At 41.3% G+C, this 18,586-nt stretch overlaps 1 protein-coding gene across 5 annotated transcripts in view; it reads right to left on the reverse strand.

Moving 5' to 3' along the window:
* LOC124043841 (cysteine/serine-rich nuclear protein 3-like) overlaps positions 1-18,089 on the reverse strand; it is a 40,346-nt gene extending 22,257 nt beyond the window's left edge. The window contains exons 1-3 of one of the 5 annotated variants that reach the window (XM_046362888.1): positions 18,016-18,073; positions 17,845-17,910; positions 17,015-17,058 (exon numbers count right to left, since the gene is read on the reverse strand). Coding sequence is in view for 1 of the 5 variants with exons in the window: in XM_046362884.1 (XP_046218840.1) it covers positions 18,016-18,052 (37 nt within the window). In the remaining 4 variants the exon portion in view is untranslated. Of the gene's footprint in view, positions 1-17,014; positions 17,059-17,844 lie in introns of all 5 variants that reach the window. The other 4 variants (XM_046362887.1, XM_046362889.1, XM_046362885.1 and 1 more) reach the window with 4 other exon arrangements.
* Between the last annotated feature and the right edge of the window lie 497 nt (positions 18,090-18,586).

Consider the following 18,586-nt stretch of genomic DNA (forward strand, 5'->3'; position numbering starts at 1 on the left):
ACCACTTCCTATCCCAGGAAGTCCTGGTGATTGTAAGGGAGGCCATGGCCAGTGAAGTGAAAGAGAAATGATATCATTCTCACACTCAATTAAAGCACTGCACTTCCTCCAATAGCTTTGGCCTAATCTACTGCTTTACAGCCAGCAGGGAAATAGAATCAACGCTGGAGCAGTGCTGTATTAAGGAGCATGGCACAATCACTAACGTGGCTGATTGCAGACAAAAGACAAACATACAGAGCCAAAGTTACAACAAAGGTCATTAAATCTACTTCATTACACGTACAAACGCATTCTATTTACTCCTCTGCTGAGGAAATGTGTATTCCAAGATGAAGACATGTAACAAATTGTGCCAGTGCCTTATACACAGTGCATAATGTACATTAAATCCACCAGTGCATCTGTCAAATGCCGATGTTTAGTGAGCAGTTTCAGTGTGACGAGCATGTTTTTTGACAGTGTGACGGGATTACATTGTTTTATTGATGAACCATTAAAACCCAACTGCCATTCCTCCCAGGTAGAGGCAGTCTGCTGCTTCACATGTGTCCTCGCTGAACCTACTGAACTTTCCCTTGACAGAGATTCTGCTGCCCTCCTCCTACCCTCTCCTCTCCTCCTCCCAGAGGACTTATCTTTCACTCTGCTGTGACAAGTAGCCTAAATCAAGTCCTGGCACAGGATGAACTCACCAACCACAAACAGACCATTACAGTATCTACAGTGAGGCATGTCACCTTTACACTTTGACCTACGGCTCTTCGACATGAACCACGATGCTTGAGTCATATAGCTATTATACAGGGACTGAAGAGGACCTCTGTTGACAGGAGGCTACAGTTGATCCCTATGTTGATTAGTCCTCTATGCCAAAACAGTTCATAATTGAAACCAGACCCTGGTCACTGTGTTGCCCTGGGTCAGGTTTTCGAGCTTATTTTTTGATCCCTTTGTGTTACAGTAGATCCCTTTGTGTTACAGTAGATCCCTTTGTGTTACAGTAGATCCCTTTGTGTTACAGTTGATCCCTTTGTGTTACAGTTGATCCCTTTGTGTTACAGTAGATCCCTTTGTGTTACAGTAGATCCCTTTGTGTTACAGTTGATCCCTTTGTGTTACAGTAGATCCCTTTGTGTTACAGTAGATCCCTTTGTGTTAACTAGCATATGTTTTCTGTAACACATCCTTTATGAGACCATATTAGTCTGAAGGAGGTTTTTATACATTGTAAAAGCAGCGAGAAGTCATTGTGGCCTTTAAGAGACGTGGTTGCTTTGGTACAAGTGATTAACATACCAGCCACAGTGCACATTGTGAACAAGCCCAACGGTTATGCATATTGATAGCGATCTGTGAGCTGCTGAGCTCTCCAACACAAGATTAGAGTAAATCAACTCAAGCTGGACCAGATGTATCACAAGACATGCAAGTTTAATGTCATTCTTTCAGCATTGCTCTAATGCTTTAATAACAGTGGATACTTCAATGACAGTAGGTTAGGCATAGTGAGTTGGTGACTTGTCAAAATAAAAAAGACATTTATGAATGATAAATAGCACACAGCATAAAAATCTAGTGAGAATATATAGTGTATTCAGAATGTATTCAGACCCCTTGACTTTTTCCACATTGTGTTACGTTATAGCCTTATTCTAAAATGCATTAAAACTAAATGTTTTCATCAATCTACACACAATACCCCATAATGAAAAGAAAAAGTGAAAATAGGTTTGAAAAATGTATAAATAAAAAATAAAAATGTATTTACATGATTATTCAGACCCTTTGCTTTGAGACTCGAAATTGAGCTCGGGTGCATCGTGTTTCCATTGATCATCCTTGAGATGTTTCTACAAATTGATTGGAGTCCACCTATGGTAAATTCAATTGATTGGACATGATTTGGTAAGATCCCACAGTTAACGGTACATGTCAGAGCAAAAAAATAAGCCACGAGGTCGAAAGGATTGTCTGTAGAGCTCCGAGACAGGATTATGTGGAGGCACTGATCAAGGGAAGGGTAACAAAACATGTCTGCAGCATTGAAGGTCCCCAAGAACAGAGGGGCCTCCATCATTCTTCAATGGAAGAAGTTTAGAACCACCAAGACTCTTCCTAGAGCTGGCGACCCGGCTGAACTGAGCAATCGGGGGAGAAGGGCCTTGGTCAGGTAGGTGACCAAGAACCCAATGGTCACTCTGACAAAACTCCAGAGTTCCTCTGTGCAGATGGGAGAACCTTCCAGGAGGACAACCGTCTCTGCAGCACTCCACCAATCAGGCATTAATGGTAGAGTGACCAGACATAAACCACTACTCAGTAAAAGGCACATGACAGCCCGTTTGGAGTTTGCCAAAAGGCACTTAAAGACTTTTAGACCATGAGAAACAAGATTATTTGGTCTGATGAAACCAAGATTGAACTCTTGGCCTGAATGCTAAGCATCATGTCTGGAGGAAACCTGGTACCATCCCTACGGTGAAGCATGGTGGCGGCAGCATCATGCTGTGCGAATGTTTTTCAGCGGCAGGGACTGGGAGACTAGTCAGGATCGAGGGAAAGATGAACGGCGCAAGGTACAGAGAGATCGTTGATGAAGTCCTGAGCACTCTGGACCAGGTTCTCAGACTGGGGCGAAGGTTCACCGTCCAACAGGACAATGACCATAAGCACAAACCCAAGACAATGCTGGAGTGGCTTGGGGACATGTCTCTGAATGTCAGGGTCTTGAGAGGGTCTTGAAACCGATCGAACATCTCTGGAGAGACATGGTAATAGCTGTACAGTGACACTCCCCATCCAACCTGAAAGTGCTTGAGAGCATCTGCAGAGAAGAATGGGAGAAACTCCCCAAATGCAGGTGTGCCAAGCTTGTAGCATCATACCCAAGAAGCCTTGATGCTATAATCGCTGCCAAAGGTGCTTCAATAAAGTACTGAGTAAAGGGTATGAATGCTTATGTAAATGTGATATTTCAGCTTTCCTTTTTTTTAAACCTATTGTGTGTAGATTGATTAAATCGTTTTTTCCCCCTATCAATTTTGGAATAAGGTTGTAATGTAACAAAAAATATCAAGGGGTCTGAATACTTTCCGAATGCACTGTACACTGAACAAAAATATAAATGCAACATGTAAAGTGTTGGTCCCATGTTTTATGCACATTTTGTTTTACATCCCTGTTAGTGAGCATTTCTCATTTGCCAAGATAAGATGTCTGTAATAAAGCCCATTTTGTGGGGAAAAACATATTCTTATTGGCTGGGCCTGGCTCCCCACTGGGTGGGCCTATGCCCTCCAAGGCCTACACCCCTGCACAGTCATGTCCAATCCATATATTAAGTCCTAATGACATTTATTTAAATTGACTGATCTCCTAATATGAAATGTATCTCAGTCAATTCTTAGTAACTGTTGCATGTTGCGTTTATATTTTTATTCAGTATACTTTTACTCTGTACTATTTTCCCCTTACTTCTTCTCTAACTTAAATATCCATCATTTTTCTAAATGGAATGCAGTACCTTATCTGTATTCTGTTGTATCCTTCTCTTATGGGTATCACATACTTTATGCAGCTACATTACATACAAATGCAAAACATAAGCTAGAGAGATGGCATTTTGTTACAAACACTACCATTGCACCACGGCTATTGACCTATATTGTCTGATTTGCAATAGGAGTTTTGATTTTGATGAAGCAAGTTTGTGACAGCAGGCATGAAAATAAACATACAAAAAAATACATTTTAATAATCTGTGCCCAAGCTGTGCTGTTGTATTGAGGTCATATGCTAATGACATGTCTGACCCAGAATGCTCAGTCAAGACATGATATTAGAAAATAGGAAATATAATTGAAGAAACATTTTGAAATAAATATATTTACTATATCTCATGCATTGGTGAATAACTAATAATACTGTCCTAGAGTCATATTTCCTCCATAAACACATACCTGTTGTTCATCATAAACACTGGGTCAAATAGGCATTTGTGTAATTATCTTAAATCTTGAAGCCGACATTGTGTGGATTGGCTGAGCTGTGACTGAGACTGTATCTGATTAATATGGGTTATCCTGCACATAGTTTTTAAAGCCGACATGCACATCTCCACCTTGAGTTTGTGCTTCTTGCTGATCGTTTTAAACTAATCAAGGGCTGAAGAAGCATTAGCAGGAGCCCACATTTCAGGTTTTACTCTATTGAAAATAATATGCACAGTCTCTCTATATCCATTTAACATTTACATTTAAGTCATTTAGCAGACGCTCTTATCCAGAGCGACTTACAAATTGGTGCATTCACCTTATGACATCCAGTGGAACAACCACTTTACAATAGTGCATCTAAATATTTTAAGGGGGGAGGGGGTGAGAAGGATTACTTTATCCTATCCTAGGTATTCCTTAAAGAGGTGGGGTTTCAGGTGTCTCCGGAAGGTGGTGATTGACTCCGCTGTCCTGGCGTCGTGAGGGAGTTTGTTCCACCATTGGGGAGCCAGAGCAGCGAACAGTTTTGACTGAGCTGAGCGGGAACTGTACTTCCTCAGTGGTAGGGAGGCGAGCAGGCCAGAGGTGGATGAACGCAGTGCCCTTATTTGGGTGTAGGGCCTGATCAGAGCCTGGAGGTACTGAGGTGCCGTTCCCCTCACAGCTCCGTAGGCAAGCACCATGGTCTTGTAGCGGATGCGAGCTTCAACTGGAAGCCAGTGGAGAGAGCGGAGGAGCGGGGTGACGTGAGAGAACTTGGGAAGGTTGAACACTAGACGGGCTGCGGCGTTCTGGATGAGTTGTAGGGGTTTAATGGCACAGGCAGGGAGCCCAGCCAACAGCGAGTTGCAGTAATCCAGACGGGAGATGACAAGTGCCTGGATTAGGACCTGCGCCGCTTCCTGTGTGAGGCAGGGTCGTACTCTGCGGATGTTGTAGAGCATGAACCTACAGGAACGGGCCACCGCCTTGATGTTAGTTGAGAACGACAGTTTGTTGTCCAGGATCACGCCAAGGTTCTTAGCGCTCTGGGAGGAGGACACAATGGAGTTGTCAACCGTGATGGCGAGATCATGGAACGGGCAGTCCTTCCCCGGGAGGAAGAGCAGCTCCGTCTTGCCGAAGTTCAGCTTGAGGTGGTGATCCGTCATCCACACTGATATGTCTGCCAGACATGCAGAGATGCGATTCGCCACCTGGTCATCAGAAGGGGGAAAGGAGAAGATTAATTGTGTGTCGTCTGCATAGCAATGATAGGAGAGACCATGTGAGGTTATGACAGAGCCAAGTGACTTGGTGTATAGCGAGAATAGGAGAGGGCCTAGAACAGAGCCCTGGGGACACCAGTGGTGAGAGCGCGTGGTGAGGAGACAGATTCTCGCCACGCCACCTGGTAGGAGCGACCTGTCAGGTAGGACGCAATCCAAGCGTGGGCCGCGCCGGAGATGCCCAACTCGGAGAGGGTGGAGAGGAGGATCTGATGGTTCACAGTATCGAAGGCAGCCGATAGGTCTAGAAGGATGAGAGCAGAGGAGAGAGAGTTAGCTTTAGCGGTGCGGAGCGCCTCCGTGATACAGAGAAGAGCAGTCTCAGTTGAATGACTAGTCTTGAAACCTGACTGATTTGGATCAAGAAGGTCATTCTGAGAGAGATAGCGGGAGAGCTGACCAAGGACGGCACGTTCAAGAGTTTTGGAGAGAAAAGAAAGATGGGATACTGGTCTGTAGTTGTTGACATCGGAGGGATCGAGTGTAGGTTTTTTCAGAAGGGGTGCAACTCTCGCTCTCTTGAAGACGGAAGGGACGTAGCCAGCGGTCAGGGATAAGTTGATGAGCGAGGTGAGGTAAGGGAGAAGGTCTCCGGAAATGGTCTGGAGAAGAGAGGAGGGGATAGGGTCGAGCGGGCAGGTTGTTGGGCGGCCGGCCGTCACAAGACGCGAGATTTCATCTGGAGAGAGAGGGAGAAAGAGGTCAGAGCACAGGGTAGGGCAGTGTGAGCAGAACCAGCGGTGTTGTTTGACTTAGCAAACGAGGATCGGATGTCGTCGATCTTCTTTTCAAAATGGTTGACGAAGTCATCTGCAGAGAGGGAGGAGGGGGGAGGGGGAGGAGGATTCAGGAGGGAGGAGAATGTGGCAAAGAGCTTCCTAGGGTTAGAGGCAGATGCTTGGAATTTAGAGTGGTAGAAAGTGGCTTTAGCAGCAGAGACAGAGGAGGAAAATGGAGAGAGGAGGGAGTGAAAGGATGCCAGGTCCGCAGGGAGGCGAGTTTTCCTCCATTTCCGCTCGGCCTTCCGGAGCCCTGTTCTGTGAGCTCGCATTGAGTCGTCAAGCCACGGAGCGGGAGGGGAGGACCGAGCCGGCCTGGAAGATAGGGGACATAGAGAGTCAAAGGATGCAGAAAGGGAGGAGAGGAGGGTTGAGGAGGCAGAATCAGGAGATAGGTTGGAGAAGGTTTGAGCAGAGGGAAGAGATGATAGGATGGAAGAGGAGAGAGTAGCGAAGATTGGGACGGCGCGATACCATCCGAGTAGGGGCAGTGTGGGAAGTGTTGGATGAGAGCGAGAGGGAAAAGGATACAAGGTAGTGGTCGGAGACTTGGCAGTGTAGTAGTGGTGATGCTGTTGCATAGGTGATTTAAATATTGACTGGCTATCATCAAGCTGCCCACTCAAGAAAAAGCTTCAAACTGGTTCAGGTTATCAGTCAACCTACCAGGCTAGTTACAAACAGCACAGGAATTAAATCATCAACATGTATGTGTCACACCCTGACTTTAGAGAGACGTTTTATTTCTCTATTTGGTGAGGTCAGGGTGTGATGTGGGGTGGGCATTCTATGTTTTGTATTTCGCCGAGTGTGGTTCCCAATCCGAGGCAGCTGTCTATCGTTGTCTCTGATTGGGAATCATGCTTAGGTAGCCTTTTTTCCCACCTATGTTGTGGGATCTTGTTTTTGTACAGCTCTTGTAGCCTACGGAACGGTACGTTCGTTTTGGTTTCACTTTGTTATTTTGTTGCTGGTTCTCATTGAAATAAATATGATGACCACAAATTACGCTGCACCTTGGTCCCCTTCAAACAACGTACGTTACAGTATCGATCAAATCTTTACTTATGCTGCAGAAATGTTCTTTAAAGCAATATCCAAAATCCATCGGATGTAGTGATCACAATATAGTAGCCATATCTATGAAAACCAAAGTTCCAAAGGCTGGACCTAATATAGTGTATAAGAGGTCATACAATACGTTTTGTAGTGATTCCTATGTTGTTGATGTAAATAATATTTTGGGGTCTGTGGTGTGTAATGAGTAGCAACCAGACGCTGCACTTCTATGAAATTGCTTATTCCAGTTACACTTAAGCATTCACCCATTAAGAAAATGACTGTAAAAATGGTTAAATCCCTGTGGATTGATGAGGAATTTAAAAGATGGTATGTATGAGAGGGATGAGGCAAAAGGAATGGCAAATAAGTCTAGCTGCACAACTGATTTGCAAGTGTACTTAAAATTGAGAATTCATGTGACTAAACTGAATAAAAAGAGAAGAAACTATACTACGAAACAAAGATAAATGATAGCAAATGATAGTAAAAAGCTTTGGAGCGCCTTAAATGAATTTTTGGGCAAACTCACTCTATCATTCATTGAATCAGATGGCTCATTCATCACAAAACCCACTAATATTGCAAATCACTTGAATTATTTTTTCATTGGCAAGATTAGCAAACTTAGTCATGACATACCAGCAACAAACACTGACACTACACATCCAAGTATAAATTAACAAATTATGAAAGACAAGCATTGTAATTTTGAATTCCGTAAAGTGAGTGTGGAAGAGGATAAAAAACGTATTGCTGTCTAACAGCAATGACAAGCCACCAGGGTCTGACAACTGGGAATATTACAGAGGATATTAGTGGACAATATTGCCACTCCAAATTTGTCATATCTTTAATCTAAGCCTACTAGAAAGTGTGTGCCCTCAGGCCTGGAGGGAAGCAAAAGTAATCCCGCTACCCAAGAATAGTAAAGCCCCTTTACCGGCTCAAATAGGCGACCAATCAGCCTGTTACCAACCCTTAGTAAACGTTTGGGAAAAACTGTGTTTGACCAGATACAATGCTATTTTACTGTAAAATAAATTGACAACAAACTTTCAGCACGCTTATAGGGAAGAATATTCAACAAGCACTTACACTAATGACCAATGATTGGCTGAGAGAAATTGTTGATAAAAAGATTGTTAGACTTCAATACGGCTGTTGACATTATCAATCACAATCTGCTGATGGAAAAACGTGTGTTGTGGCTTTACACCCCCTGCTAGATTGTGGATAAAGAGTTACCTGTCTAACAGAACACAGAGGGTGTTCTTTAATGGAAGCATCTCCAACATAATCCAGATATAATCAGGAATTCCCCAGGGCAGCTGTCTAGGCCTCTTACTTTTTAAAATATTTACTAATGACATGCCAATGGCCTTGAGTAAAGCCAGTGTCTATGTATGTGGATGACTCAATACTATAATCCCTGAAAAACTTAACAAAGAGCTGTAGTTAGTTTCAGAATGGGTGACAAGGAATAAGTTAGTCCTACATATTTCAAAAACTAAAAGCATTGTATTTAGGACAAATCATTCACTAAACCCTAAACCTCAACTAAAACTTGCAATAAATAATGTGGATAATGAGCAAATTGAGGTGACTAAACTGCTTGGAGTAGCCCTGGATTGTAAACTGTCATGGTCCAAACATGTTGATACAACAGTAGCTAACAAGCGGTGCTCTGACTTTTTAACAACACTATCAACAAGGCAAGTCCTACAGGTACTAGTTTTGTCGCAACAATTGGTTCAGAACAGGGCAGCACGGCTGGCCATTAAACGTACACAGGGGGCTAACATTAATAACGTGCATGTCAATCGCTCATGGCTCAAAGTGGAGGAGAAAATGACTTCATCACTACTTGTTTTTGTAATTGTTGACATGCTGAATGCCACGAGGTGCCTGTTTAAACTACTAGCACACAGCTCAGACACCCATGCATACCCCACAAGACATGCCACCAGAGGTCTCTTCACAATCACCAAGTTAAGAGCAGACTGAGGCGCACAGTACTACAAAGAGCCATGCTACATAACTCTATTCCACATCAGGTAACTGATGTAAGTAGTAGAATCAGATTTTAAAACAGATAAAAATACACCTTATGGAACAGCAGGGACTGTGAAGAGAAACACACAGGCACAGACACACAAACATACACGGATAAGACATGCACTCTACACACACCTACACATGGATTTTGTATTGTAGATATTGGATCGTAGAGTAGTGGCCTGAGAGAACGCAATTGATGTGTTGTGAAAATTAATGTCATGTGTAACGGATGTGAAACGGCTAGCTTAGTTAGCGGTGTGCGCTAAATAGCGTTTCAATCGGTTGCGTCACTTGCTCTGAGACCTTGGAGTAGTAGTTCCCCTTGCTCTGCATGGGCCGCGGCTTTTGTGGAGCGATGGGTAACGATGCTTTGAGGGTGACTGTTGTTGATGTGTGCAGAAGGTCCCTGGTTCGCGCCCGGGTATGGGCGAGGGGACGGACGTAAAGTGATTCTGTTACACATGTAATATTTGAAATTGTATATTACTGGCTTAATTTTGCTGGACCCCAGGAAGAGTAGCTGCTGACTTGGCAGCAGCTAATGGGGATCCCTAATAAATACAAATACAATACAATACAATACAATAGGAGCAACCTGGTCTCAGAGCATTTTGTATTATTCTGTACATAAATCCGTGACACTCAATTTAGTATGATATGTTACGTTTGGTATGGTTACATAAGCCAGATGGTTATGTAAGGTAAAAATGAAAGGAAGGTGGTTGGTTGGGTAGGCATATAACGAAAATGTCTAACAGCCCAAAGGTTGCAAGTTTGAATCTCATCACAGACAACGGTTATCATTTTAGCTAATTAGCAAATTTTCAACTACTTGCTACTTTGCAACTACTTAGCATGTTAGCTAACCCTTCCCCTAACCTTAACCATTTACCCTAACTACTAAACTTAACACTAACCCCTAGCCTCGCTAATGTTAGTGAGCTAGCTAACGTTAGCCACCTAGCTAGAATTCGTAACATATACGTTTAGCAAATTCAAAACATATTGTACGTTTAGCAAATTCGTAACATATAATACAAATTGTAATGCTAAACATATATGAAATGGGTGATGGACATCCACAAATTAATACATACGATACGAAACTCAACATGCCTCGGATTTACGTACAGAATAATATGAAATGCTCTGAGACCAGGTTGATAATGGACGTTGGTGCAGGGAGTGGGCAATGTATTTCTGATATTGTGAAGCTAGAGACAAGGGAACCGACTATAGACACCACAGCCTACATTCCAAATGACACCCTATTCCCTACATAGTGCACTACTTTTTATGAGGGCCCATAGGAAATAGGGTGTAATTTGGGACATATTCCTGTCGCTCTCTCTCTCTCTCTCTGAAGCCTGGGGAGAACTCGCCAGTCTCAGCTAACACTCAATATGGCGTCTCATTCCAAAGTGCTAGTGTTTTAATTGTCATCATACAGCACTGTGCAAACATCCACGCAACCCAGATGGCTAGGCTGATTTTTGTCTAGTGGGAGATTCAGCTATATGCCAATAGGCAGATTGTCTGGGCGACTAGGGCCATTAAAGCCATACAATGAGATTGCACAGTGAAGAAGAAGAACCCTAAACCACTAAAGATCTTCTGCCATGTTAGCAGTCCGGGGTTGGGCTTAACCTCATAAATCACTGGTGTGAGGCACGGCAATAAACAGCAACCTTTAGAGGCAGGCAGGGTCTCAGCTGGGCTCCCTGAGGAGAAGCTGTGGCCTGGATGATTATAGATCTACAGATGATGTCGATGGAGGATTCCTGCAACCGATGGCGGAGGGAACATAAACACAACGTTGATGGATTTCACATTCAATGGCACTGTTTAAAAATAAATCATACATGAAAAGGCCACAGAGGAATATGTTTGGTGAGGGGGTCAGAGGGGACTCGCTCTCTCTCTCATAATCATGGGTTCAGGAATAACAGAATGCTCAAGGCAATTTTGTCAAAATTGAGTTATTGACATAGCCTTGTTCTGTTCAATTTTGTCCTCTATATAGTACTATAAATACCCAAATTCATGTTGTTAAATTCAAAAGAATACAAGACAGAAAAATTGTTGACACCATTCAAATCAATGAGGGTTCGGAACTTTAAAAGCCAATTATCTCAGAATCATCTTTTGCAGATAGAACCTTATAGTCCCAAGCTTTCGGTATATCAATCCGCACACAAAATCGAATGACATGCATTTGCATACTTAACTATGAAATAATTAAATATGGTGGAGAGGGCATATTTATATTCAAACACTCAACGTTTCTGAGGCACCAATAACACAATAATATCATCTACATCTTACTCATCCATGATCAGATCATGGTCAAATTCAATTGAGAGGAGAACAACAAAGAGTCCAAGAGAATTGGAAAGTCACATGCACAAGGAACCATACACCAATTAAACACAAAGGAATCCATTTAAGGAAATGTAGCACATCTACAGACTTATGCAAATCAGACTTTCGAAATGCGCTCTGTACATTTGTTAACTTGCAGCTGCCTGAGGCTGTAGACTGCTCCACACACATGAAAGGAAAGGAGGGAGTCAGACCAGCCCACTGCTGTACACGGAGGGAGCTTGCCTGCCTGCTGCAGCTAGCACAGGGACCATTGATCTATCTTCCCCTCCTCACAGAACAATAGAGGAAACGCCAGTGCTGTCTTTTATCAATGCAGGTCCAGGGATAAGTGAGATAGAGGCTAATGCCAAGCATTAGGATGTTTAGGGTGATATTATATCAAACTGGGCTGCTCTGTTCCATTTCATAACATCGATAATGCATCGACATACAACTCCAAATAAGATTAGTTCAGAGTTGCTAAGGGGGATGTTGTCATTACAATTCAACGATGGGTAAATAAAATAACATTATGTTGTATGCACCCAATATGGTTGGTTATTGTTTGGTTATTTTCAAAGGCAATTTGTGTATAAAAAAAGCAGGTCATTTTATTATTTACATTTCCTCTTTTAAACATACATTTATAAAATGTTACAGTATTACTAAAAGGCAAAAGCTGATACTTTTGTGTTGATTTGATGCTTGCAAGAAGCAGCACATGAATTCATCTGACATTAGTCCGACAACATACACTGAGTATAGAAAACATTAAGAACACCTGCTTTTTCCACGACAGGTGAATCCAGGTGAAAGCCATGATCCCTCATTAATGTCACTTGTTAAATCCACTCCAATCAGTGTAGATGAAGGGGAGGAAACAGGTTAAAGAAGGATTTTTAAGCTTTGAGACAATTGAGACAGGAATTGTGTATGTGTGCCATTCAGAGGGTGAATGGGCAAGACAAAATATTGAAGTGCCAGGCGCATCGGTTTGTGTCAAGAACTGCAACGCTGCTGGGTTTTTCACACTCAAACAATTTCCTGCATGTATCAAGAATGGTCCACCACCCAAAGGACAGTTGGGAAGCATTGGAGTCAATATTTGGGGAGGGCTCAATATTAGGAAGGTGTTCACAGTATATCAATCCCTTTTGTCTGCCATAATTAGTCAAACGAATGATGCAAAAACAGCTAAACTTGTTGGTGTAATTCCAGTCATGCACTGTGGAGGCATAATCGGGTACTTTCACCCCAGTTGTCAATCACAATCCTCAGCCAAATTATTCATAAAAGCATATTTTATTTATGGATGCATTTTCCCAAGCTACCTAAAAGTTTGCATAAGCCCTAGCTCTGGCAGAGAGAGAACTGCCAAGGCACCTCACAGAGACATAGATGCTTTCATCTCTCATACAAGCAGAGGGAGCCAAGGTGGTATTGGTCCATGTTAGGCAGACATTCTTATGATTTATATATAGTATTATCTGTTGAGGTCTTCAAGCATTTTCACATGCAAAACATTAGCTCTGTTATTTGTGAAAATTCATGAAGCAGGTTATACTGTAGTTGTAGGTGGACAGTGCAAATCTAATTGTATTCATCTGAAATGAGAGAGCAAGAAATAAAGATTTCAACTTGAAGATATATTTTATTTGTACTATGATTAATCTAAATAGAGCAAATGAAAACATATCGCCTTTGTATGCTAAAAACTATATGCAGCTCTCACATTTCGGAGGCTAAATTTAACCTAATTAACTAATTTCATCCTAACGGATACGGACTCCCGCAAGCCGCCTCGGAGATAGAAAGAGAGTCATCACCACCAGACAAACTCAGTTATCCATATACAAAACATCATCATTTTACTCACATGATATTCTTTGTCACTAGAATATCTACTGTAAATGAAAATCGAATACAGTCCATGAATGCAAAAATTTGATCATATAGTTATACTCACATAAATATAATGATTGTTTTAATTATGTGGTTACATTAAATCAACCCTTGGTGATTCACACTTACTGTAAAAAAAAGAAGATATATTAATTTGACAGTATTACATTATTTCTGACTAATGATCTGACAAAATAAAAACATATACCACAATGGTAGTCAATTTACCAAAGAGTTTTTCGCCACATTAAAACTGGTTGCCATAGTGATGGCAGGCATAATGAGCAGATTAACTGCATGCTGGAAATCATTTGTTGAGAATTTATTCAGAGAAATGTGACATCCCCAAACTCGTAGAACTAGGAAAAGGGGTGCTCTTAATTTTCCATGGAATCAAAACAAATTGAGAAAAACTCACTTCCAAACGAAAACAAGTCTTGATAAGTATGCAGGCCCATTACCAATGAGAGTACATCAAATGAGATAGCATAATTATGGTTATAGTTTAAAGTTGGCATAATTATGGTACTGTATCTATCACATTCAGAGTTACTAACAGTAGTAAAATGCAGGATTTCCAGGGCAATATGTTTATGTGGGCTGGGCTCCAGCAACTAACTGTTAATGTCAGATCCTAGTCATTTATTTCCAGTGACACAAAATAAACTACAAGACATAGATAGACCGAAAGGTTGCTGGATCAAATCCCCGAGCTGACAAGGTCAAAATCTGTCGTCCTGCCCCTGAGCAAGCCAGTTAACCCACTGTTCCCCGGGCGCCGAAGACGTGGATGTCGATTAAGGCCCCCCCCCCCCCCCCCCGCAATCCTCTGATTCAGAGGGGTTGGCTTAAATGCGGAAGACACATTTCAGTTGAATACATTCAGTTGGACAACTGACTGGGTAGCCCCCTTTCCCTTTCCTTATGAATAGAACCATCACTTTAATAAAATGGAGGGGAAAAAAAAAATTCAAGTCAACCTATAATAAGCAGGAGAGAGAAAGCACTTTCCACATTGGTGTCATGGCAACATCTCATGGGAGCCAGCCAAACCCTGAACAACCTCGCTAGCCTGCACAGAGCCAGACCAAAGACCCTCGAGGACTCGTCACATCATAGACATTAAGATTAGAAACCAACATTCCTTCTGAGAGTGAGACAATTATTCTGTTTATATGAGTTGATATTTGTGCTGTTTGACTTCATTCAATACTGGAATACATATTAAGTCGATAAAATGGATTGACATGGTCTTCCATTTGCAAGAGGGGTGTTACATTTAGTTGAGACATTAAAGCCTTCAGGTGAGAAAGAAAATAAGAATATCATAAAATCATTGTTTCTCCAAGATAGATTTTTAAAAAATAGTGTAATTGTTTTTTTTGTGATTTTGTTCCCTGAACAATAAACAGACAATGTCCTGTTCAGCCTACAGACATGCTTCCTACAGGGCAGAACATTCCAACTGATAAACAAGATGTGAACCGGTGATCTAAAGCACCAAGCTACTCCCTACCCAAAACAATCTTCTAGCTTGACCTTTTTGCCCGTTTTACAAGTCACTATGAATGGAGCTGCAGGTCAACTTTAAAGCCAAGCATGAATCCCTGTCATTTCCACATAAAAGGATGCCAAATTGATTTGGCGCTGAATGTGAACCTCCGTATGAAGACTACTCACCCGCGCAGGAGTCATGCAGGGAGATTCTACTCTGTACGGTTATCTTTAAAAGCCGTGCCACCTTCCCTGTGAATCTCTAATGGACACCATTCAATGTGACAGAGCCCAAGCCATCTGTGCTACAATATGTAATAGCAACACATGGCAGATTCAATGTACCAGATTAATGATCCAGCCTAGCACCCAGTAAATACATTTAGTGAATGTTTCAATGTCCCCTAACTATGTCACATGTACTAATTCAATTATATTGCTGACCGATTGGATATACAAACAGATGGATCAGGGAGGACAAAATTCACAGCCAAGGTAAGAGAGAGAGCTCCACTCTTGCCTCACAGATATCAATCTCTTTGCTGGAATGTGTGTGTGTGTGCTGCACATTGCTGTCTCAGTGGCTCCTTCCTGTTTGACAAAATAGGATGGTTGAGGGACAACAAAGAGGGTAGTGCTGGATAATGAGGCACGTTGCCATATTCAAACCCAGTTCACTGCTTTACTGGCACAGCGTGCCTTCCCAGCTGCTGCCAATGCTGACATCCAATTACATGACCTTTGCCATCTAACCCATTTTGATAAGGCATTGAATAATCAGCCTTGCAATTATACCTCAAATCTAATGCTATTTTTAGTTTTTTTTAAACAACTAATTGACCGACGTCGATTAAAATATTGAAATTCTATTTTGCTTTTTTTCTGAGCTCAATGCACAGTTTCTCTAAAGAATAATCAGATCAAGCCTGAACAAGGCGATGTATGAGTTATAGTTTCCAACAGGCCAATATTCTACATAGTATAGTGCAGAAAACGTGGTAATTGACTACAATGCCCATAATCCATTGCGTTCCTACTTGTCCGGTCTGTGTGGCAACGGAGAGAAGAGAGAAGAACGTGAGATTGAGAGGGATAGAGAGCAATTGCTTCGTGAGGTAACTCTACCTGAAAATACATGATCTAAGTGATTGATAGTTGGTATTCAGCAGTCATAAACGTATACCTCATTTACTTTGAAGAACTACAAACATTTTGATTTTGTCAGCATAGGTAGCAGCTCTATAGAGACAAGATGATGACCTGGAATGAAATAATAGTATAATAGTCATAAAATAAAACAAATGTAATATACACAACAACTGAAATATTTTAGTAAAGTAATGTAAATAAATTATGGTTAATAAGCCAAAAAAAAGTATCACAACTGAATTTTTTTTTTTAAATATTATTTTTTAATAACGTAACCGAAACTGAACCGACCGCAAAAAGCACAGATTTTTTGGTCTTTTAAAATGGCACTCATCATACTGACGTATACTACTGCTTGGTAAAGCCTGTATTGTGTCTGTTGAAGAAAATAAAGGCACATCCACCATCAAGGACTACCTTTTCAGCCTATTATCAACAAGGCCCTATAATGTAGGCCACTGGGTGTTTCCCCACATCAAAAGCCATTGGGAAATTATTTCATGTACTGTAGATTCTGACACATTGCAGCATGTATTGAGTACCTAATGTCTTATTATAATCTCATAATGATCATGACTGAATAACAGCCAACATGCACATATCATAGATGTTACAATGTGTTTTGTATTCATTTAATATACCAGAAGCTGTGCCTTGTCTAACAATTCCTGACTACTGTATCGTTGTTTCTACTTCATAACCAGTCACTGTTGAGTAGACACTGTAACACAGTTCTCTCTCTGAATATCAAGATCAAATCTTAAGATAGCTTGTTGATATTTTGTAGCAAAACTGCAACAGCTGTGCAAAGCTTTTAATTGATTCTCAGAGCCAACGAATTCTACCAAAGGCAGGTGGCATCACATTTCTGCATTCCACTGGAACACATGACATGTTAGACAGTATAAATGAGAGATACAATATACTTAGCTAGTCTTACCTTAAATAAAAGATGTAGGTATGCTGTAGCAAATTGTTTCTATTCTGTGGAAGAAAATAAATGAATTTAGATGTAAATGAGCCTAGAGTCAACTATTATTTCCAGAGGCAATGCCACAAAAATCAGGTTGAAAGTGACTATAAAATATAACCACCATTGAACTCAAGGTGATACAGGTAACAGAGAATACGGTGCTTTACATCTTTTTTTAACTGGGAAGGTCTGTAAAGATTGACCCGTTGAAAATTGTGTTTTTCATTATTCCTTTGAATAATAGTCACAGCAACGTTAAAAATAACTACTGTAAATGAATAAATTGCTCAGTTAAAAATGGAAAATGTATCTTGTCATGCCATCAAGCTCTGTTATAGGAAAGAATATACTGAAAATGCGTGTTGATTAAAATCATGGTAGTAGCCGATTGGCAGTGCTCTTTCTGCACTCACCCTCTCAGTAAGAAGTAAGAGAGAGAGAGGGAGTAGAGTGTGCACTATGCCTGACACAGATACATGTTCTCCAGGAGGACTCTGCAAAGAGCCAGCCTCTCCCTCTCCCAAATCTCACTGCTCTGCATGGGAGCATTTTAGCTACTTGGGTTCACATGTGTATGTACAGATATTAATAACACACACAGGCATGCATTTAAACGCGCGCGCATGCACGCCCGCCCACGCACGCGCGCACACACAGCACACACACACACACACGATATTCAATTATATGCCCCAATATATACACAGATTATACTGTCAATGAAAACTGTAACCAAACACATGATTTAACTCTGCCAGATTGATAAGAATAATTGAGGTTCAAGTTGCGGCACTTACCATTCATTTCATGTTTCAGCCGTTGCAACGCCTGCTTGTTCAATGACGTCCCTCTCTCTGAGTAGCCTAATTAAGCATCTAAATTATACGTGTTTTTTTTTTTTTGAGAATGTCATTCACTCCATTCATAAAAAAGCTTTTTTAGGCGCACACTATTTAAGATTTGCCTACCTGGCACAGTCGTGTCACATCCACAGTGCACATTCATAGGCAGTTCTTCCGGTTTCTCTTGGAACAATGGTGCAGCATCGGTCTGACAGACACATCAGCAACGTGACTTCCCTTAACCAATCATTTCACATGGTTTAAGGAATCAGGAATCGTCCTCTCAAACCTTTGTACACGGTTTTGTCTACTTTAGGCAAAGCTGGGAAGACAATGTGGCAAGACATCAATGCTAGCAACTATAGCCAATGGCAATATGGCGTTTATACACTCAACTTGGATACAATTGTATATTTTATAGTCAACGGTGTCGAACTTGGCGTATGCATAACTTCGTCCCACGGAAGTGTCTGGGAATAGGATTAGTTTATAAATTACAATTTAAAATAATCACATGGTGTTGTTCTCTTACCACATTTAATTTCAATGTAAAGTATTCATAAATAACCTATGAATATAGTCACTATTATCTTCTCTGTTTTAATGCTCAATGTATTGTTATTGACAAAACATTGTAGGGGAGTGGGGTACAATGAGCTATTTTTTACATTCAGCATCATTCTGTCAAGGGAAATGT

This window comes from Oncorhynchus gorbuscha, linkage group LG09 (assembly GCF_021184085.1).
Source record: "Oncorhynchus gorbuscha isolate QuinsamMale2020 ecotype Even-year linkage group LG09, OgorEven_v1.0, whole genome shotgun sequence".
NCBI lineage: Eukaryota > Metazoa > Chordata > Actinopteri > Salmoniformes > Salmonidae > Oncorhynchus > Oncorhynchus gorbuscha.